Below are 23,976 nucleotides of genomic sequence, written 5' to 3' on the forward strand. Positions count from 1 at the left end.
TATACGCCAAAATAGCAATTTTTCTATCTCCTGACCAGTAGGGAGCAGTGTGCCAAAAACGCTGCAGATAACCTCAGGGCCTAATGGTAGTGACATTTACCAAGTTTTGCCACAATCCATCAAAGCATTGTGGAGATACCGCCTCAAGTTTAATTTTGTGCACTCTTTGTCAAATTAATGGAAGCACCATTCAAAAACCGTATGGTTTATCAACATTCTGTGAATTCTGTTTGTGACAAACAAATCGGACAAACAGCGTAGGAGGAGTTTGAAAAAGTAGGTTTTCAATATATTTGAAAATGGTGGACAAAGTTTGATCAATCATGACATAATTGAAATCATTGTTCTTTGCATGAACCGTAGAATCTATCAAGACCAGTCTCATGACAGTAAGCAAAGGGGGTCAATAGCTATTAGCATCTTTAGAAATAGCATTATAATTTTTGTCCATAAGGTGGCACTGTCCCACAACCTTATGTCATTGTTCGTAAAAATACAACACTTTATGACAAAATTCAAAATGGCCAACATCCAAAATGGCCGACATGCGAATTTTTCCATAGCATTTGACATAGTATGCCCCACTGAATCTATTGAGACCAATTTGATGAGTTTATGACAAACTGTTCAGAAGTTATAACAAAAATGTGCTTTTTTCATATCTCGTGACCACTAGGTCGCACTGTTCCAATACTGAGCAAGCACCCCCAAGTCATGGTGCCTATGACAAATAATAAGTTTAGTGTGAATACACTAAAGCATCCATTTTGTCAGGCTTTTTGTCGAATTCATTGAAGCGCCATTTGAAAACGGTATGGTTTATCAAAATTCTGTGAAATAACTTTGTTATAAGTGTCTCTAGATTATGCAGACACATTTTCCTGCAAATCGTACAATTGGCCTATGACGAGTTCGGAAAAGTAGGTTTTTCAGAAAATAGAGGAATTTTTTATGACAGAAAATGACATCATAGGGAGCCCAGGAATCAGAGGAAAAAAAGAATTTTGTTACTAGGACTCACGGTTCAAAGATTATTAACATAAACGTGAACGCAAATTTGGACAGTTGGTGGTGCTAGAGGGAATGACTTAGAGACTCCAAATTTGCTGTATTTACAGATCAGACTGTCCTTTATCTGTGTGCCAAATTTCATAACTTTCCCGTATGCGTTTCTATGAGCTGCTGTAGACTCAATAGCGGAAGAAAAAAAATTACTAAAACTATATTAAATTATATAATTAAATAACACATTAAATAAAACACACACACACACACACACATACATATATATATATATATATATATATATATATATATATATATATATATATATATATATATATATATCTCAATCATTATATATATTTTTTTAATTTTTAAAAAAAAATTTACAGACAAAGCAGTTACTATAGGAAGTGATATCTGTCACCATTTCCTCCTTTATGTCACAGTTCCCATGGCGATAAACACTATATGCTCATGTTTACATTTGTTTCTGTTCTAGTCCTGTCTCCTCCTTGTCCAGTCATCAGTTTTGCCTTATTGTGGTCACCTATTCTATGTTTAATTATATTTAGGCTGCCTACTTATACTGTTGGTCTTATTAAAAAGCCTTGGGTTTCTAATTTGAATGAATTTTTGAGATCACATTTTCTGATTATGGATGATCCCTATTTGACTTCTCTGTTTTGCTATAGACTTGGATTCACCTAGTTTACAAATTTGCATCTTGCCTATATTTAAAGTAGTTTTTTTAGTGTAAAATGCTTATTTGGTGGAAACAAACTGGAAACAGCTACATACACACAGTGTGTGACAGTGATAAATGGGAGCGAGACATCTGTAACTGAAGAAGAAGTGTCTGATGGAGTCACATTGATGCTTGGGTTCCAAAGGCTCAAAAGAATTAGTGTCTGAGAAGAAGATAAATGACTATGTGTACTGCATGACACTGGCTGACATGTTTCAGTGCAGCTTTTATTTCTGAAACAGCTTAGCACAATTTATTCAGGTCAGTAAGTTGATCTGATTAACTGACTGCAGCAGGACCCTGCAGTGAAATGCCTCCCACAGCTGCATACACACATGGCTTTAACTGTTTGAGAGAGCATCTTCGATTGTGTATTACCATTCCACTGTGTGTGAATGTAGCTAAATCATGCTTGTCCTTATCTAACTCAAACCTGTGTGTGTGCGCGTGGTGTCCTGCGATTGTCTGCCATACCACCTGGTACACTCCAAACGATGGAAGGTTTCCTGTTACTGTGCTATAAATTCATAGCAAATAGGTAGAATAACTGTGATAGATAGTATAACTGTGTATATGCAGAGGGGTCCAAAAGTCTGAGACGACTAGTGAAGATGCTTCTATTTTGCATTCTTTTCTTTATATAATATTTTGTTTAGTTTTTTATCTTAATTTGTTGTCTGATCACGTTTCCCTGGAAGGGATTATTTATGTATTTATTAATTATTATTATGATGATTATTGTTGTTGTTTTTGTTGTTGTTATTATTTGCAAATGAGTTAATATGTTGAATATCAAGATTGGTTTTGATAAATTGTGATCAAGAAATAGAACAAAATCTTGAATATAGAGTATTCAAGATATTTCCTTTTTTTGTTTCTGAATTCTAAAACATTTTGTTTATTTCCGTTTGAAATAATAAAAAGAAATCCCAGATTTGCAGAGTTTTGAAACCCACTATACATTTGGTATAGTTACTGATAAAGCGTATGAGTTGAATATATTGCCTTTGTAGATCATTCAGTAACACACTAGCATATGAGAGACAGAAGCTTTGCCATGTCTGTCCATTAGAAATTCCTCTTTCCCTAATCTAATCCCACATAATCCCCCATTAATACTTTTGTCCCTATTCTCACATCCAACAAGACACTGCCTTTCACTTGAATTAAGCTTTCAGCCTTTTTCACCAAATTAGTTTTCAGAACATTGCTGGAATGGCGTTGGATATTTTCATGATTGAATCTGGTTTTAGTTATTTTCTTCAGTGACTTTTTCCAAGCAGATATGATAGAAGTAAACTGGGGGAGTGATCACACTTTAGCAATCACAGTTGTAGAAAAAAAAAAAAAAATATATATAATGCTGGTCCCATGTAGTTTCCATACTGAGACAGATTTTTGGTGATAAAGACAGTCGTCTACAGCTAGCAGTGAAATATCTAGAGGAGCTTATCATCCCTGTGCATTGCTTTTACAAAGAAAATTCTGCTGCTTCCTGGGGAGTCAGATTATAACAGTACTGATAAAGTGCCATGTTGTTGCTTGCTAAAGTTCGGTAAATGTTTCATGATGATCCTTCTCTAAGACAAAAAAGGAAAGCCCAGGAAAACACAGCCTACCAATAACTATCATGGCCTGTGTGTTGTTGATTTGTTTTTTTCTCACTGACCTGAATAGAGAAGTCACCATGAAATTTTTTTATTTTTAAGTGTTAAGATATTAAGGAGATTTTAAGATAATTTCTAAACTAAAACAACTTGTAATACAATTAGACAGTTTCCTGAATCCAATTAGTTATCTTTCTTTATCCAAATATCCAAACGGAATACAAGCCTAGCATACAGCTGAGATATTGAGTGTTAAATTCATTTTCCCAATGCCCTGATAACTTGATGAGGTACATCGTGGACTCTAGTTCCTAATTCCTGCCCTGTTACTGGGAGAGTTTCCTCCCTCAGACATGCACTGTAGGCTGATTGGCATTAACAAATTGTCCGTAGTGTGTGATTGTGCCCTGCGATGGGATGGCACCCCGTCATGGGTGTCCCCCTCCATGTGCCCCGAGTTCCCACACAACCCAGTATAGGATAAGTGGTATGGAAGATGAATGGATAATCCTGTCAGTGTTCATTAGTATTAAATATTACATAGTTCAAGTTTATATCCAGAGAATTACATTATATAAATGGCTCATAAAATTCTCCTGCACCTCAGATATGGGGTCTTGACCACAAGGTTGATAACCTATACTTAGGCAGACATATGCAGTCCTTTTCCTCATGCGGCCCACTACCCAGTTTTTTTTTTTTTTTTTTGTTTTTTTTTTGGAACTTTGTAGATTTTGATTCACATCAATGAGCACAAAAGATTCTCCAATTACCGTGATAGAAATCAAGAATGCCACATCAGCGCTTCTTTTCATGCAGAAAAATCAGTGGAGACGAGAGTACCAGCTGAAAATTTACGGTAGATGTGAAGAAGGGGCCAGGACTGTCAATCATTCCAGATATATACAATATGCCAATTAGCTCATCTGCTTATCGCTCATTTCTATCATATTATTGAGAGTTTCTGTAACTCATTCTTGCATACTCTAATGTAAAAATACAGAGCTCCTACACAAACTATGTAAAGGTTGCCAGGTCTGATAAAATCATTCATAAAACTTTTTTTTTTTTTTTTTTGTATTTTCTATCTCACCTATACAGACCACAACTATCTCAAACAGTTGTGGTCTTTGGGTATGACCTGATATGAAATTGTCAAATTGCTATTATGATGACAATGCAAGTAGTTGATAATCGGGACCGACTTGTTTAGTTCACCTCACTTAATTTACACCTAATTCACCTTTATGGGTCTCAAGATTTTGACTTTCTAAGGTGCTGTGGCTAAATGTTTTTGTTGGCATAAAAGTGAGTCAAAATAACTTCCATGTCTGCCTTTTGGCCTGTTCTTTCACTGTTTAGTAGTCATTTCATGCCCCCAGCCCTCTGTGTGCTTGACCTTTTATGGAGTTTTGTGGGTGTCACTAAATGCAAGGGAGCTGTTTTGAATGTGCTTTGCATTTTATGGGTGATCAACGTACGCATGCGAGTAAGAAGAAAGTCAGCATTTCTGACACTTTTGTAAATAAATCTGGCTGAAAATGTAAGTTTGGTTTGACTAATGCATGCATTTACACACAACTTTACTTAAAGACTGATAAATGAGGCCCAATGAACTCAAATAGTTATAACTTATCAACACCCGGATAAGTCACTGGAAATAGTACTAGCACCAGCTCAGCCTGAGAATGGGTCAATTTTGTGAAGTGCTGAAGCATACAGAAATGTGCTTTCCTTAATGCTGTATTAAGCAGATAAGTAGACCCCCATTTTAGCTGGACATTTCCCCTGATGGGGTTACCATCCAAATTTTAATGAATTTATGAAAGATATGCTTTTAAACTTAATTTATAGTTACATTTAATGTTGTGGAACATCAACAAGGTGGCCACTACTTGCTAGGAGTGCTTGGACCCGGTCGATTGCCACTTGCAGCTATTTTTTAGTATTGAATTAGAAGAATATTAATGTCTGATGGTTATTAAGTTAATCGTGCCTAAAAAAAAGAACACATAATGAACGTCAGCTGGATTAAAATATGGCTGCTAATGATTGATGTAGATTTCTTTTCAGGAGTGAAAATTTCTAGGGGCACTGGACAAAACAACTAGGCTTAACTCGAAGTGTCTACCCTTTTGAATTGCCTTGGATAACCTACTTTACCTTGTCTAACTTACTTGCCATGCTGTGGTCAGGGTCAAAATGACCTTTTGATTATAGGCTTCTGTGAAGAGATCAAACAGAATATAGCTGAAACAAGTTTCTTTCTTTCTTTCTTTCTTTTTTTTCAAAATCAACCAACAACGAGCCACAAACACACTTTAAAATCCCTCAGTCATGAAGTCTTGCTTAGGCCAGAGGTTGGAGTTTGGCCCATGACTAGATGGATATTATCACTTTGCTCTGGTGCAATCCTTTCAGCTACGAGCAGCTACATGCGTACCTTTCTGAATACAGGTTTCTGAAAGCAGGCAATCCAGATAAATACAGGTTCAGAGATTATAGCCCTTTCGTGTTTGAGTTTCCTTATAGAAACCTCTGGTTCCTTGGAGAAACTACATCGGTGCACGTTGCTAATCGTTCTAGCTCTTCCATCCATCACAGACCAACATCCATAATGACTCAAATAATGTGAATTTTGGCAATGTTGTAGAGTGGTAAGCATCAAGGATGTTTTCTTGTGACTATTAGTCAGTTAAGCCGGCTTGTAAGCAGGGGTAATTGTGGAGCCTTGGTCTCTATTTATGGCAGTGGATTCATTAAGTCTATGTTTAGTATCTGTCAGCTTACATTAGCTTTTTCCTTTGCTGTTCAAAGGTATTAGCAAAATACCTCACCTGCTGTGATGTTTCTGTTCTTAATTAAATGTAATACATATGACCTATTTCTGTGATTTGAAAGGTACATTAGAGAAAATCCAATTGTTCAAGGGACATAAAAAAAAGAATCTAAATAATGGAATTTAGACACAGTTCAGCTTAGAAATGATCTTTATGAAGTTGTACAATTAAAATGTTTATATTTAAAATGGATTTGCATGAACCGTAGACAGCAAACATTTATATTATTTGAACACAGTGGCTATAAATACACTATTTGGCCAAAAGTTTGTGGACACATGATGATCACCCATATGTGGGTCTTCCCCAAACTGTTGCCACAAAGTTGGAAGCGCACAATTGTATTGATTCTACAATTTGGAATTAAGAGGCCCAAACCTGTTCCAGCATGACAATGTGCCTGTGCAAAAAGCGAGAGCCATGGAGACCTGGTTTGCCAAGAATTGAGTGGAAGAACTCAAGTGTTCTGCTCTTCACAGCCTACAGAGAAGGCTGGAGGTAATTATAACAGCAAGGGGGACAAACTCTGGAATGGGAAGTTCGAAAAGCACACGCTAGTGTTATGGTCAGGTGTCCACAAACTTTTGGCCATATAGTGTATGTTTTGACGCTAGCTGAGACAGGTTAGTGTTTTCAATAAAAAGATTGCACATTTAATCCATGTATATTGAGAGATATTTGCTGTCATGCTGTCCTAAAATTTGGCATCTGCAATTGGTTTTGGTTTAAGCTGTACATCATATACTAGTGAGTAAACAAACTGTACGTATGTACTAGGAGCATCATTTAACTGAAAGTTTAGATTAGATTTTACTTTGTTTGACTGTCAGTATAGAACAATTACACCAGCATGTCGGCCTGTCTAGGTGATATTTTCGCAACACATTATTTCATTAGTCTGTGGCTACTGCCTTGTATTCATGTGCTTTTCAGCGTGCCAAATAGGGTTGGGATATTAACCATGACAGGGCATGCTTAATGACTGATATATTTTAAATTCACAAAGCAATTAATTTTCCTTTATAGAGAGAGAGAGAGAGAGACAGTTGTGCCTTGTGCCCCAGCTGTGCGTGTTAAACAAAGAGCTAACTTGCACAGCAGATTAGGAATGAACATCTCTGATAACCCGAGGTGGATTCATGCAGTTAAATCTGAGCATTTGACAAACAGGGATTTTGCTTTGTATGTGCGAAAGAGTTTAATCCTACACTGTGCTTCTCTATTGAAGAAAAAAAAAAAGTGATCCAACACCTATCACCCATGTGAAAAACTAATTAACCCCTTAAACTTAAAATCTGGTTGTGGCACCTTTAGCAACAATAACTGCAACCAGATGCTTCCGATAACTGGAGATCAGTCTTTCACTAGGACTCGGATTTACTCCTATGCTTTGGATCATTGTCTTGCTGCATAAACCAGTTGCACTTGAGTTTCAATTTACACACTGAAGACCGGACATTCTCCTTTAGGATTTTCCGGTAGAGAGCAGAATTCATGTTTCCCTCAATTATTGCAAATTGCCCAGGCCCTGAAGCAGCAGAGCATCCCCACACCATCACACCTCCACCACCATGCTTGACTGTAGGTACGTCCTTTGATGTTGTTCTTGTCTCTTTTGTGACTTGCTGGATGAATAAAAGTTGTATAAAACTATCTCAGTAAAAGATGGAAAAAGTTCTATTTAAGCGTTGATTTGATTGAACAGGGTTTGCAGTAATCAGGCCTGCTTGAGTCTAGTCCAGATGAAGCCCATTATGAATGTAGTTTCATAGATTTGGGGAATTGGTAACTACGGGGGAAAATACATTTTCACACAGGCCCAGTTGGTATTGGATAACTGTTTTTGCTTCAATAAATAACATTATCATTTAAAAACTGTATTTTGTGTTTACTCAGGTTGCCTTTGTTTTATCTTCGATTTTGGGTTAATTTCTGAAATAATTTACTATGAGATATACACAAAAACAGAAGAAATCAGGATGGGGGAAATACTTTTTCACAGCACTGTATACAAAAAGTTAAAGAACGTGAAATGTGGAGATATGTATGTTCCGTCGGAAAGTAACGAAATAGTACCACGTGTTGTGTTACAGAAACAGATTGTTCTGGAAAGCTCTTGATATCCATCTGATGTTGGATCTTCTCTTGTCTTCTCTTTTACTATTACATACATAGTAAAAGAAAGACTTTTGCAAGTTGTGTTGCCAGCGTTACTAGGAACTAGAAAAACATCAGATATTGCAATCAATGCTAATAAGTGTGTTAAAAACGCCACTGCAAATTTAGCAGCTGTCTTAATTAATGACCCACAATTGCTATCTCAAGTGGAGGTGTCATTGTTGCAAAGCATCTGGTATCTGCTGGCTGTGTGTTCACACAGGGATTACCTCATCCCCAGTGGTTCAAATCAAGCTGTTGAGAAAATTGGTAAGCAAGTGTGTACCCAGGAATGTAATGAGTGGATTTTTCTGTCCCTGGGCTATGGACATAGTGTAAGTGTGCTTTGTGTAATACTCAAATAATACTCAAACTGTGTCAGGCAGCAGAGATGAGTGCAGACGTGGGTCAAAACGATTTCGTTTTGCTGCTAAACAAATCCAAAAACACTAAAATCCAAAATTTAAGGTCAAATACTTTTCAAAAGTGGTCCCATTTTCCTCTGTTTTACAGTTTCTGGCAATTTGTTCTAAGGGAAAATAAATCTGTTCACTCCTAGCCAGCTCAGCACTTTGCACTTGTTATACAGAGCACGCAGCTGACGCTGTATGTGAAGTATATTTAATTTCTGCCTAATTATTGTCTTTATTTGACGTTAGAATAGAAATATTGGAGGAAATACATATCCTCTCTGTGGTCCTCAATCGTATTATATACATACACACTTTTTTTTAATGGATTGCAATTACAATTTTCACTTCAGCTCTCGAAAAAGCAAGGTTTCCGCTACACATTTCTAAATCAATAGCAGATACTCATTTCATTTACCATTATAAATGGGCATCCATACTTATTCTGGGCATGACCACCATTCATGCTGCTTTTGCCTCTAAATGTGAGCAGAAGATCCATTGGTGTGATATATGTATCTTGATCACAAACAATATGAAGTCATTGTGGTGCTATCTTGCAGTTATGTGCTCTGCCTGATGTAGTGAATTTTTATTTTTTACTAAATAGATGAGTAGGCAGTCTGCAGACAAAACAGTGCGAAGTTAATAAATGGCTTGAATTGTGTGTGTGTGTGTGCCTGCACACTTCTATAGAGACTTAGCCTGACAGAGAGGGTGAGATTCTCATTAATCAGGCTGCCATCTAGTGTTGTACCGATTTAGTACAGTTTTAATGACAGAATCAATCACCGAAGAGAAGAGAAGGAAACAAAAAGAAAACAAACCTCCCCACAAACCAAAACAAGCAAGCAAAAAAAACTCAAAACAAAACAAATCCCCACAGTTTAGATATGTAGGTAATAAGGTTACAAAAGATGTATCTTGAAACTTAGTGATATGTACATGCATATGCATATATAGATTTTGACCTTATGTGAAACTTTTGTGCTTGTTTTGTGCTTTTTTATTTTTATTTTTTAATTGACAGGCCAAACATTTAATAGGACAGAAGTGGTTGGTGCCTTTGGCCCTGTCATGTTCTATACGTTGGACCAAAAAAAAAAAAAACATGAATACAATAACACAAGTGAGTTTCTTATATTTTATGGTTGTGTCATTCTAGATGCATATATGTGTCAGCACTAAAGGTGTGGAAGTGATATGAATGGCTCTGGATCATTACAGCGGTGTCGGGAGAAATCTGAATGCTGTTTTTGTGACTTGTTTCCTGTGTTTCTGGAGGGTGAAGGTTCACTGGACTCTGGCTGAGATGACCAGTGCATTGTGCCATCCTGCGCATCACAGCAGCTCCTGTGAATCGCACTAATCAGAAGCACAAATGCACACACACAAGCACTGTTAATGCCTACGTCTGAGCCTTCAGACTACAATATTTGTTATAATAAATTACAATATGGGCCTAAACTCACCGTGTATAATTAAAAACACTGTGGTCTCATGGGTCAAAATTTCAAGCAGTGAATGTTATGTGATTAGAATGAGATTTTAAATGATATTATTTTAGGATTATTCACTTGCAGACTTGTCACCTGCTGTTCAGCGGGTTTCAGCAGCAACTACAGACGGGATGATAAATAATTAATACCCGGAAAATAAAAAATAATATTAGACACATAATAAAATACCTGCCAAATGTAAACATAGCCTAACTTTGAAGAGAAGATATACTGCAAATGCTAAAAACAGATTTTAGTGGTAAACAATTGGAGTACAAATGTCGGATTGTAGGTTCAACTTTTTCTCTTCATAAGGACAGCCTAAACAAACTGAACTTTAGGCACTGTGAATGTACAGTGCCCTCCACTAATATTGGCACCGTTGATAAACATGTAATTGTTATAATTCTTGCACGCCTATATTTAACAAAGGTGTTTCTTTTAGATAAACCTGTGTTCTGTTTGCAATTGTTTGATATCCATGAGAGCAGAGTATTTTTGTGAATTATTTGAACAAGAGATCAAAAGGTTAAACAATAAAGACAATTTGTACAGCCTTCTTTGATCATATTTACCAAGGGTGCCAATATTAGTGGAGGGCAGAGTAGCATATCAAATGCTGTGTATCATGCAGTGTGTGAGGGCAGGCCACAAATGCTATCTTCCAAAAACAGCTAAGACCCAACTCTTCCATGAACACCTAATTAACCCCTAAAACGCCAACCCCACATTATCCTTTAAAAAAAAAAAAAACAATAAAAAACTTACTCTGGCACTTGCACCTCTACTCTGTGCACTTTGCTTTTCTAGAACTCAATTAAAAGATCTCGTATGGTAGCACCACTTGTATTGGTCTCCGCTTGATATATCGTTTTGCTTGTATTTCCTCATTGGTAAGTCACTTTGGATAAAAGCGTCTGCTAAATGAATAGATGTACATGTAAAATGCGAAAACCAGGCACAAGTGTAAAAAAAAAAAAATAAAATAAAAAAATAAAGGCTTACACAGAAAAAGGAAAACCAAGCTCTGACCTTAATGATACAAAATATACACGAAGACTTTGAAAAGAAATACAGAATGTGCAGAGTATAAATAGACACTAATTAAGGGCTAAACACAGAACAGGTGCACACATTAGGGAAACAAACCAATGACACGAGTGGAGACTGGACCAAAATCAAAATAAAGGCACATGTCAGAACAAACAAAATCACATGGAGAATGAATGACAAACGCTCAGAAATAAAACATTTTATATTTTATTTTATAGCGTTTTCTGCTCCGGTTTATACTTATATCGTCTGGCTATCGTCTTGTTCATAAAAAGTCTCACTATTACCATGGTTGCTGCATGTAGCAGGCTGTAGTAATGAAAGGAGAAAGGCTAGAAATTTGAAAGGCTTTCAACCCTTGAACACCCGATGAAAGCATAAAAAAATTGGGGTCTTTCCCCAGAGAATGGGCATGGTTGGCCTTGTGCCATCATGGCCACTGCTGGTTCTGGATTCTGTAGCGAATGCTAATGTGATGATCTATTTTCCATAATTAAAAAGTAATAATTTTCACAGGCTGTGCTGTTAATTTTGGCCCTCCTCCTTGTTTCTATGAGTGGCCACCCTATCCAGTGAAGGCTAGTTGTGAGATTAGATAGGAGGTTCAAATCTAATATCTGTACATTTTTTGGACAGTGAAACTGTTAGAGGTGAGCATAATAAGAATGATGTAGGGTGAACTATTACACACCCTTAAAGGCAGATAGGCAGCTACATTCATGATTTCTACTAAGTATTTCAGTAAGTCAGTAAAGCCAGACTAGGTTCATGCCGTGTTTCCTGTTCAGTGCAGCTGTTTTATTGGTTCCTCCGATGAACATTATGAGTGGCATTATAGAACTGTCACTCTGGCATCTTTACACTTGGTTTCAGCTACTGTATGTTTAGAGTAGATCCCTCATGAATAAAAGCACTTGAAATGCTGTTTTGAATTATTAACAGCAGCTAGATTCATGTCAGCACCCCTTTAAGTGTTTTTCTTGGAAATTACAGCAGCACTTCCAAACAAACATTAAATATTAAACCAAAGCCTTAGTGGGGGATTACAAATCTTGTGATGTCATCAAAGCAACTAAATGGACGAGATAAAGACAGTGCCTCCCTGTCAGCTAAATCTGGTGGTTCTATGGGTGAAAAAGTCATTAAGTAGGATTACTAAACAGAAGACTTGATGTTTGATTTAATCTGAGTTAAACCCAAACCACTTGGGTCTTCTCTCCTGAAGAATCAATGTTGACAGTTAATGGTGATGAAACAGCAAATGACTTTTGTTCTGATTTGTATAGCTTTACGGTGGCTTAGTGTTTAGTATGTTTGCCTCGCACCTCTGGTGTTGGGGGTTCAATTCCCGCCTCCGTCCTGTGTGCGTGGAGTTTGCATGTTCTCCCCATGCTTTGGTGGTTTTCTCTGGGTACATCGGTTTTCAGTCAAAGACCTGCATTGTAGGCTGATTGGCATCTCTAAATTGCCCATTGTGCATGGGTGGGTGAGTGCACGTGCCCTGCAATGGGTTGGCACCTCATCCAGGGTGTCCCCTGCCTTGTGCCCAGAGTCGAGTGGGATAGGCTCAAGGTTTACATCAGTTATTTCCAGAAGTACTGTAAGTGAGCCAGAAGCCATTCCAAGCATTGAGTCATTTGAGGACTTGACACAAAAGTAACAGGACTTTCACTAGCTGATCATAAACATACACAAGATGGTTGTAGGACCGCTATATAAAGAGATATAACTAAGCACAAGAGCTAGAGAAAGTACTTGAAAGTAGTTGAGGATAGCTACAAATACAAGCTATGATACAGATGCAGTCTTACAGGTTTGACAAAGTTAACTTGAGTAAACAGATTAGCAGGTAATATACATAACTTCAGGCAACACATAAGGAATAAAACCCACAGGCGTGTGAGGATATAGAAAATAATCCGCAACAGATCGGTGTGATGGGCCACGATATGAAACAGAGTTACTCTTACCACCCTAGAGTTGAGTGACATGTCATACTTTTTATTTTTATTGATTTAATATCGTGGAAAGTTTGCAAAACAATGAGTAACTCCTATAATGTATAGTATGACAGGTTCCTTCACCAGCTTCTCTCTTTTTTTTTTTAAAGTGAAAAAGACAAACAAAAGCAGCTCGTCATATTATCGAGAAACCGCAGCCCTCCACCTGAAGACATTTTTTGCATTTGAAAACAGCATTTAAAATAGCTTTACCTCCGACTGTTACAGAGGTTTAAATGGTCTTTTCCTTTTAGCATCTGTGAATAAGTACCAGTGTCTGTGGTCTGAGGTGTTGAGACATACACGTACACACACATTAAGGTAATACTCAAGAGCTTCTGGAAGATGACAGCTTTTAGGCATTTCTTAATAGTTTTCAGAAAAACCAGGAAACTCCAGCGTAATTCCATTGCTGTTGATCGACAAGAAGTAAGAGTCGCTAGGTCAGGGGTTGTCAGCTGATTGACCGTAGTCCAGATGTGGACCCAGCCAAATATTTCAGTGGACCAACACTTCAAAAAAATACTGTAGCAGAGCTCATAAATGTGTGGAAAGAAACTGACAGTTTTCTAAATAGGAACCAGAGCATTTAAATAGTAAATTATAATCTCAGCAAACCAGAGAATAGTTACATGCTGCATTAGGTCAGAAAGTGGAGACTTTTAGAGCTGCAGCAACTAATCGATAAAATCGATAATAATCGATTATGAAAATCGTTGTCGATGAATCTTATTATCGATTAGTTGGTCTGCGTGGCATGAGGTGCGTTTACTCATTACGTTACTTCTGTTCCGAAAACATGCTTCGCAGAGTAAATACTAAAGTTGTGTCCCAAATGACGTACTATACACGTACACTATGCACTATGTACTCTACCGTCTAGTGTGTGAATTTTAGAACGGTAATATCATCTCAAATGGAACACGAGTGGGTTTTTTTTTACTAACCGGAAGTATAAGCCACTTCCTAGTCAGTGGCACATGACGGCATACACATGTAATGCAACACCGCTAGCTTTAGCGGATACCCAGAGTCACCGACACTGACTTTCTTCAGTTTACTGTTTGTCAACGTTATTCCCAACATGACCCCAGTCTCCATCAGCCGGCCACAATGCCAGCTGCCTCAAACAAACATAATATGGGACCGTCTTTCAGGTGCTTCGCCAAATTCCAGGTGTTTCCTCGCTTTGTTTGAAATGAACGATAGCATCGGTTGCACACCGGCTTCAGAGCATCAGTTATATGTTTGTTGTCATCCGCCTCGAATGCGAAGTCCATATTCCATACCACATTTCCTCTCAACGAGTCACGGTGGAGCTAAACTTCTGTAGTTTTTCCCGTGTGCTTGTAGTTGTTGTTCTTCTTCACCACTTGTGGACCGACTAAAACACTTGCGCGTATTTGCAGCCCCCATCAGGTCCGGAAGAATTGCAACCTCGGTACCTCCATTAGAATCTGTTCCTACGCTACTCCAGAAAAACAAGTACCGCCACGTTTTAAGAATGTTGGTACGACTTGCGGTGTAGACGCGCTGATGCACCGTGGGAGCACGAGTAAGATCTGTAAAGTCGAATTCAAACATTATGATCAAAAGTAAACACAAGTAAAATAACATGTCTAGAGGCAGTGAGTAACAGAAACCACAAGGTGCAGTGAAAGTGAGTTTTTATTATTCATTTAGGACTGGAGTTTAATTCAGTGCTTTTTGTACAGCCATAAAATGTAATATATACATACAAGTATGTATGCATTATTTTTTATGGATGCACAAAAAGCACTGAATTAAACTTCAGTCCTAAATGAATAATATATATTCTGGTGTGTGTCTGTGTGTATTGTCTGTGTGTTTTAGTCTGACGTTTATATTTGTAACACTCAGTTTGTAGATTTTATTTTGAATACATTTAAAAATGGTACAGAAGGTTTGCCCCCCCCCCCCCCCCCCCCCCATCTGATTAATAGAAAAAAGAATCGGCCAACTAATCGATTACGAAAATAATCGCTAGTTGCAGCCCTAGAGACTTTCATAGTTTTTATTCTATTTATTTATTTACCGTCTATGGTCTGATTAAGGTCTGTATGTACAGTTATTATTCCTGTTTTAAGTTCAAAACATTTGTTCAGTGAATGTGGTGCTAGTCAAAAGTGGTAACCAAACCATAACCGCTTCAGATTAATGTGTATTATTTATTACCATGAACCAATCATTAATGTTTAAAGATTAAAAGTCAGCATTTAGTCACGTTAGTAGCTTATACCGACCTGCTCTTGTGTAGTGCTAAAGTGTATTTGGACACACACACACACACCAGTGGTGAAGAAGAAGAAGAAAAATGAGCCTTTTTTGTCATATATACATTACAACGCAATGAAATTCTTTTCTTCGAATATCCCAGCTTGTTAGGAAGCTCAGGTCAGAGCACAGGGTCAGGCATGATACAGCACCCCTGGAGCAAATATGGTTAAGGGCCTTGCTCAAGGGCCCACAATGGCAGATTGGCAGTGCTGCAGCTTGAATCTCTGACCTTCTGATTACTTAACCCAGATCCATAACCATTGAGCTGTTCAGAAACTAATTTTTTTTTTTTTTTTTCCATGCCAACTATTATTATAATTAAGTTCAAGTTAGGGTTCATTCCAGGATTCTCTCGCTTGTCACTTTAAATAGTCCTCAAAACGTACACATTAGATAATGAGAAAATGACTACATCTGATAATCTGCACTTTATAAGAGGAAGATAACTAAAACACTATGTACTGTAAATCACTGAATTTATTTATAATCCTTTTTCTTTTTCTGTCTCTTTTTTTCTGTCTCAGTAATCTGCAGCTTCCGTGGCTCTCTGACTCATGGCCTGATTCTAGAGATCGGAGAAACTGTTCAGATCCTGGAGAAGTGTGAAGGTAAACCAAACAAACTAATTTGTAATTGATATGAAATTTTTTTGTGATTAGACATCCATCCATCCATTTTCCATACCACTTATCCTACACAGGGTTGCGGGGGAGCCTGGAGCCTATCCCAGGGAACTCAGGGCACAAAGCGAGGGGACCCCCTGGATGGGGTGCCAACCCATCGCAGGGCACAATCACATATACATACACATGCATTCACACACTACAGACAATTTTAGAAATGCCAGTCAGCCTACAACCCATATCTTTGGACTGGGGGAGGAACTTATTTTGTGGATGTCCTACAACATTAAATGTAATTATAAATGAAATTATAAAATGCATGATGTTTTGTTATTTAAGAAATAAAAAAGTTGTTAGGGTTGACAAATTATAAAACACATTCACATTTTAGACTTTATAATTAATACCCCATCTCCCAAAATCCTTTCACTGATTATTTTCCTAGAACTGCATGCCCTTTTGGCTTTTATTCCTTATTTTATTACTTATTTACTTTATACAAGCTGGTAATTTAGTGGCACAGTGGTGGATGGCACACACTTAATTTCATGAATTACTACCATGGCAGAGGTTGGTTCTGTCAGTTAAGGTTCTGAATTATGTCCAGAAGTTTGAGCAAGACACTTAAACCTCAACTGTTTAGATTCTGATTTGAGCCTTATTTGTAAATTACTTTGGATTAAAAAAAAATAAAAAAATCCAAATAGTACAAATACAAATGCTATACCACTGTAGGTTTCATGCCCCTCTGGGTTTTTTTTGAAAGAGACACGGGTCGGTGGCCGTATGTTGGTGCTTAAAGGTCAGTCATAAAGAACGTTCATTCTGTTCCACTGTCATTGTTCATGGCTTCAGTCTGACATTTGAGGGCCTCCAGGCCCGGAATGAGCAATGGCACTGGAACTTGCAGCTTGCTGCCCTGGATGTCTTTCAGTGATGTGTTGCCTTGTAATTGGGGGAGAAATATGCTGCAGTCTGTGCACTTCTTTTGGACGTCAGACGATTTTTTTTCCCTTTCACTTAGGATTAAAATACATTGGTTTCATGTTTGTGGTTGGCAGGGGAACAGTGTGTACAACATACATACACTATATGGTCAAAAGTTTGTGGACACCTGAACATCACTCATATGTGCTTTTTGAACATTTCAGATTTTGTAGCGTGGCTGTGGGGATTTGTACTCATTCAGCCAAAAGAGCATTAGTGAAGTCAGGCACTGATATTGGGCGAGGAGGTACAGTCAGCTTTTCAATTCATCCCAAAGGTGTTCAGTGGGGTTGAGGTCTGGACTCTTTGCATTACTCTCGAGTTCTTCCACTCCAACCTTAGCAAACGCTGTCTTCATGAGCGGCACTTTGTGCACAGGGGTATTGTCATGCTGGAACAGGTTTGGGCCTCTTAGTTCTACTGAAGAGAAATTTTAATGCTAAATCATACAAAGACATTCTATGCAATTGTGTGCTTCTAACTCTGTGGCAACAGTTTCATCCTTTTGGAAAGCCTGCATATGGGTGTGATAGTTAGGTGTCCACAAACTTTTGGCCATATAGTGTAGATGTTTGGGCATTGAGGTTCTTTAGGCTAGAGAGGAGAAATTAGGAATGAACATTCCGTAATATCCTGCCAACCCCAAAAAGGTGGTAGATAGTACATTACCACTTCTATTTTCTTCTCTTGTGGTTTTAGTAAGCACCGCCCAATGCAGTACCCAAGGTACTGTGCCTCAGTCAGCCCCAGATGACCCGGGTGCCGGCTTCTGGGGCGTGACGTGCTAACACTGGGGTCACTGCTGACAGAAAGCCTGGACTTCTGCATCCATGCCGGCCCAGAGAATTCTCTCTCGTGGCTTCTCCAGTGTGTTGCGAGTGGGCCAGGTGCATTAGGAGTGGTGTCTTTGAGCAGGGGACTACAAGAAGGTCATGGTTTTGGCCTCTGTGTTCCATCTGGTAGAAAAGTAACCCCTTTTTGACCAGGAAATATGAGGCTGGAAGCCTTTGCTTGGGGTCCTGATTGACTCCTTCAATTTATCACAAATAGAATAGAATAGGGAAACCTGGCCAGTCTCACCCAAGAAGCAGCAGGACTGGGCGCTCTGGGATCAGTCCAGTGAGGAGCGAGCGGCCATTAGCTGGTAGAGGATTTGACCCAGACTTTGGTGGTGGGGGACCTCCCTGATGTCCCCATGAACACATTAAACCAGGAGGGTTCTGGATATGGCATGGGCAAGGGTCAACCTTTCATCACTCTCCCCTTCCGATTTCCTGGCTGGCTAGGGCACAATCGAGGGCCTCTAGCATTTTCTCTGGGCTCTGGGCTCTGGGCTCATCTGTCAGAGCTCAAGGGGTGGCTATGAGAGACAGGCCACAGTGAACCAGAATCTGACCTTTGAGGATATTGTAGTTGGCTGCCTTGGTGGACGGGAGCATGTAGTAGGCCAGTTGTGCCTCCCCAGAGAGAAAAGGAGCGAGTATGTGGGCCCAGTGTTCTTCATCCAATTCTTCGCCCAGGGCAACTTGCTTGAAGGTCTGCAGAAAGGCTTTGATGATGTCCTCGCTGCTTAGCTTGGTGAGCAGGCACTGGGCATCTCAGCAGGTGTCAGGGAGAGGGACGGTGGCAGCAGAGCGGGGTTTCTGTAGGTTTAGCAGCTCCTATGTGGTGACAGAGGCTCTGGGCCAGCTCCTGGGTAGGATCAGCAGCACAGAAAATGGATGGATTTTCATGATTTATAAATGTTAGGATCTATAGTTGCAATCAAAATTATTCATCCCCCATTGCAAATCAGGTTCATTGTCAAAATTAACAGACTTTCAGCTGTTTGCAATGAACAAATCAAACAAAAGCAATTGAAATAGTTCAACACAGTGAATACTTCAAGTGGTTTCCCCAAATTCAACTGAAAATGCAACTTATGATGATTTCTCCAGTCTGAAGATTATTCAACCCCCTGAATAGATAGCACAAATATGCAGGTGTTGTCTCAAGCACACCTGATCCAACTAATCAAGGGCTTCATTAGCTGCACCAGGTGTTTCTTGAGCTGGAACACATGAAATATCTGAACTGGATGGGGTGATTTCACTTGGTTGTGTTTGATTTGTTCATTGCAAACAGCTGAAAGTCTGTAAATTTTGACAATAAACCTGATTCGCAATGGGGGTTGAATAATTTTGATTGCAACTGTATATAATAATAAATAAATCAGTACTATTGCACTCTGTAGATATATTATTAGTTATATTGTATATGCTGTTTTAAATAACTTTATCCTTAAAACAAAATTAACTGTTAGAATTATAGATGTATTTATTGCAGCCATACCTTTTATCCTATATCTTGTTTATGTACATCTTGTGTTGCTCCTATTGTACTCTATTGTAAAAGGATTGAAGTTCCCTCATTTGATCTTGATTAAGGTGTGAAAATTATTTGGAACTTTTGGAACAAATTTTTGTGAAATCAAATGATATGCTTTGACATGATACTTTAATTTAATATATGGTAGTATATTTACATTATATACATTCAAGTACAAGTACAGTACTTACTGTACAGTACAAGTACTTCAAGTACAGTTGAGTATAAAAGTTTGCACGCCCTTAGGACAAAAGGGGGGAAAAAACAGATAAGAAATTGATGTTAACCAATAAGACATGAGTAATATATGAAGTGTGAAGCTGAGCAAACATGTAGCGAACACTGCTTTAGAACTGTGGATTGAATTAGATTTGGGACTCTTGAAACACAAGGTGACACCAGGATTGACCACACAGTCAGATGTTTCGTTATTGTGAATGTAAGCAGGTTATGGCCGGATGAATAAAAACTGCCTGCAGGTCGACGGATAAGCTCTGGATCAGTAGGTGAGATAAGCACATGGTATGGAACAATCAGGGCTCTGATTGCAGGGGTAAGCAGTCAACTGTGCAAATCGATCATTTCCCTGCTGCTCTATGCTTCTGGAGTAATGGATGCTTGGAAAATCGAAACATTTGAAACCTTTCAGTCTGATCTGGCATTGGTATGACAGGGGGTGGCTGTATGACTGGACTCCTCTTTGAGGATTTTTTCCCCCGCAATCATCTCTGTGGGGAACAAAAAATGGCTGCTGTCCATTTATTTATGGATTGGACTTGTATGGATCAGTCTGTGCAGTTTCCTGCTTTAAAATACAGATATTTTTCTACTTTCTCTAAATTTTCATTGAGTTTCTGGTTTCCAGTAAAAGGCTTGAAACTAAAGCGTCAAAGTGCTGAAAAAGAGATGAACAGAAAAAGCGTGTGTCATCCCTCCGGTCCAGAAATGGTGAGAGAATACATAGCCACACTTTGTGATAGACCTGCCACTATTCTAACTGCAAATAACAGCCAAGACCTGACAGCACAAGTCCTTCTGCTGAAACCCTGTTGGGGGAAAGACAACACATTTCATCAGGTGTCAGTCACACTTGTCTCAGTTGTGCGGTTAGCTAGCATTCACCACGGTTTTTGTGACAGTCAAAGTTGCCGTTGCCAGGTATTGTGCATCTACACAATAGCACTAGGATTTCGAATCAGCAGTAGAAGGTGGTAGCAACCATGGGGGTGTTTCCTAGCCAAGAGTGATTGAAAGGGGAAGTTCTTCAGCTTTGTCAAAATGCTAATTAGCACTAGCTGGTTTTGAACATGGTTTACATGCTAGTATTAATACTTATAATTTATTCTGAACCAAATTGAATCTGAACCAAAAACTCAGCATGTTGTTCGGTTCTGTGGTTAGTGGTAAGTCAATATTGTTGTCTCCAGCTATTGTGGATATACACAGCAAAGCTTGTTTTGTTTCTAAACCAAAATGCAGTAGCAAACTCAAAAGAATACTGCACAAAAATGTTCTACTAGCAAAGACTGAATAAATGCTTAAGTGGAACAGCTTGTTAGCAGCTTGTTAGAATGCTAAGCACTAGCCAGGTTTGATTAACCACATTAAATTGAACATGCTAATACTAATAATTTTTTTTTCCCCAAACTATGTTAGCAGTAGCGCGTAGTCAGTTTATAAGCTGTTGCAGATATAGTGTGTGCTACGAACTTCAAAATAATACTACACAAAACATTCTACTAGCAAAAACTGAATGAAAGGGCAAAGCATACTAATACTAATAATGATCTATTTTGAACTTTTTTAAAGCCATACTTCTGTAACATATTTGCAAAAAATAAAGTGGTTTACAGCATCTGTTTTGGCTATCTAGCTAACGCAATTAATTCATAAATAAGAAAAGCAGAAATTGAATGTTCTGGATAGAAGATGTAGAAGAAATGCATGAATTCAGTTGAGTCTTCCAGGCAGTGTCTGTTTAATATTGGAGCGGTTCAAACACCTGCGCAAATAATTTAAAAAAAAAAAGGAAGAAAAAAAAAAACAGTTCTTCTTTACAAATTTTGATTGGTAACACCATACTGTTGTACTCTGGTGTTAAACTGCAGACCTCCAATACGAAAGGTGTAAAGGTTAGCAGGTCTGGTAATATAATACAATGGGGGATAAATCATTGGGCATTGTTGCAGTTTGAGATGGGGTAAGGATGGTTAAATCATTACATCTCACAAGCCTAGTCGATAGACATGCACTTAATTTTGGGATAATTTCCTACCCAGCCACAAGCCTTGTACTATGAGCACTAACAAAGACGGACTGCAGATGATTAACACAGCAGGTGCAGCGTCTCCATTTGGTACAGATGGCCACAGGTGCATACCATTCAGCCAGCCGCTCATGAATATTTTATGCTGTTGTTGTAGCCGATCATTAGCAAGTAGCTGCATCAAAATGCTAAGTCCTCAGCAGAGCGAGAGTAATCTGTGTTACTGTCTCGAAGTCATTATAACGCATCCGGAATGAGCCAAAACTCTGAGCAATTTTCTAGTGAATTTAACCTTTGTCTTCTCTCTTCTCTCTTTCACGCACACATTTTATTTTTTTTTTTACACCATTTTCTTTTAGTGCAAATTGTTCTGTATCAAACGTTGTATTACTCATTATACACAAGGGGGCAAGCACTTCCTGATTTCGATACATAAATGGAGTTCTCAAAATGATTTCTTGAGTCTATTGAATAATGCATTTTTGAATAATAAATAAAAACAGAGTAAAAGTTTGCATTATAATTTGATAAATGCAGAGACTGTAGCTTCATATTAAACAGTAAATCAGATTATGCATGTGCTTTTCTTTCTCCGAGACCACAGCTCATGGCACGATTATGAGAGACTCGGTGTCTGAGTGGGCGTATGGTTTCCTCCAGACGAAGACAGACCCAGCCACTGACCATAGATCGGAGTGGAGAAATCGATACATGAGATTGAACAGCACCATAACCCTATGGCTGAATTAGATTTGGAATGAGTCCTTTGGCGTGCTCTATAGCCATGCGGTATTGGATGAGGTGTGTTTTATGGCTTCTTTTGCGAGGTTTGAGATGGAACATCGTGGACCTGCGATTGAGAGGAAAATTAGATTGAATATGACATGCTTGCCACAGCAGCCTGTTTTATGTCTCTGTATTTCTTACTCTACAAGTCTCTTGTTCTGAGCGCATTAATGCGATGCACCATTTCCCTTTGAACCTTAATACACAGTGTAATAATACATACATCCTCACACAGTGCTTTAGGTACAGCAATGAAATTTTGTCTGGGCTGTGTAATCAAATACATGAGTTACTCTTGGAACTGGGTATAAAGACACGATGATTTGACAGTACTGATATTGTGTTACAATGAATGAAGAGCTTAGGCCATAAACAATATCTTATTCTACTGAGAAGCATCCTGCGTTCACGGTTGCCATTTTGCCTGCGGATGTCGGAAGTATAGAATGTAGTCAGTGGCTCAGTTTTCTTCACCTCCATATGGGGTTTTTTTTTTTTTTTTTTTTGTGGTTTCTCTATGCCTGTATCATCTGTACGATCTAACAGCCATCTGCTGTCTCTGAGTGTATTTGCCACTGCTTTTGGTTGTATGGACAGTTCAAGACATGCTTCCTTGCTCGTGAAAATGAATGTGTTGTATTCTGTCTGGGAGTCCAGCATTTGAAAGACAAAGTATGGACTCCAGATTTTGGAACATAACTCATGGTCATGTGACATAAGATCATATCAGATCTTTTTCCGCCTTTAACGTGACATACAGTCCCCTCTGAATCTACTGGAACGACAATGCCAGTTCATTTGTGTTTGCTATAGACTGAGATCAGAAGATGGATATGAGGCGATATGTATCGGACCACCCAATTTGTAGGTGAGCAGAAATATTGGAACATACGACTGACAGGTGTTTCCTGGTGCCCAGGTGTGCCCTATAAGATTTTATGGGTATATGGAGCTGTCCATGATTCCCTATTTTGAAGCTGAAGAGAAGCTGCCCCATAGCATTATGCTGCCATCACTATGCTTCACTGTGGGTATGGTATTCTTTGGGTGATTAGCTGTCTTGTTTTTGCACCAAACATAACTTTAAGAATTATGCCCATAACAGTTTGATAAAATTGAGGTTGGATTGGATGCTTTTCCCCGCCCTGAGAAACGGCTTCTGTCTTGCCATCCTACTCCATAGCCCAGACATGTGAGAAACAGGAGACAATATTGTCACATTCGAGGAGTGACCAGTAGTTGGCAGATATTCCAATAACTCTTTTAATCTTTTGCTGTAGGTCTCTTGGCAGCCTCCCTGATAAGGTTTCATCTTGTCCTTTTGTCATAGTTG

At 38.6% G+C, this 23,976-nt stretch overlaps 1 protein-coding gene and 1 long non-coding RNA gene across 2 annotated transcripts in view; one reads left to right on the top strand and one right to left on the bottom strand.

Moving 5' to 3' along the window:
* The window catches only part of dock3 (dedicator of cytokinesis 3), a 233,896-nt gene that overhangs the window by 39,962 nt on the left and 169,958 nt on the right, over positions 1-23,976 (top strand). The window contains exon 2 of the mRNA XM_017450749.3: positions 16,139-16,222. Coding sequence (XP_017306238.1) covers positions 16,139-16,222 — 84 coding nt within the window. The remainder of the gene's footprint in view (positions 1-16,138; positions 16,223-23,976) is intronic.
* Positions 9,144-11,261, bottom strand: LOC108255090 (uncharacterized). Its single transcript, XR_001810016.3, has 3 exons — positions 11,032-11,261; positions 10,237-10,383; positions 9,144-10,129 (listed from the first exon to the last, which is right to left on the bottom strand). It is a non-coding gene; the product is annotated as an uncharacterized LOC108255090 (long non-coding RNA).

Source organism: Ictalurus punctatus, chromosome 21 (assembly GCF_001660625.3).
Source record: "Ictalurus punctatus breed USDA103 chromosome 21, Coco_2.0, whole genome shotgun sequence".
Taxonomy (NCBI): Eukaryota; Metazoa; Chordata; class Actinopteri; order Siluriformes; family Ictaluridae; genus Ictalurus; species Ictalurus punctatus.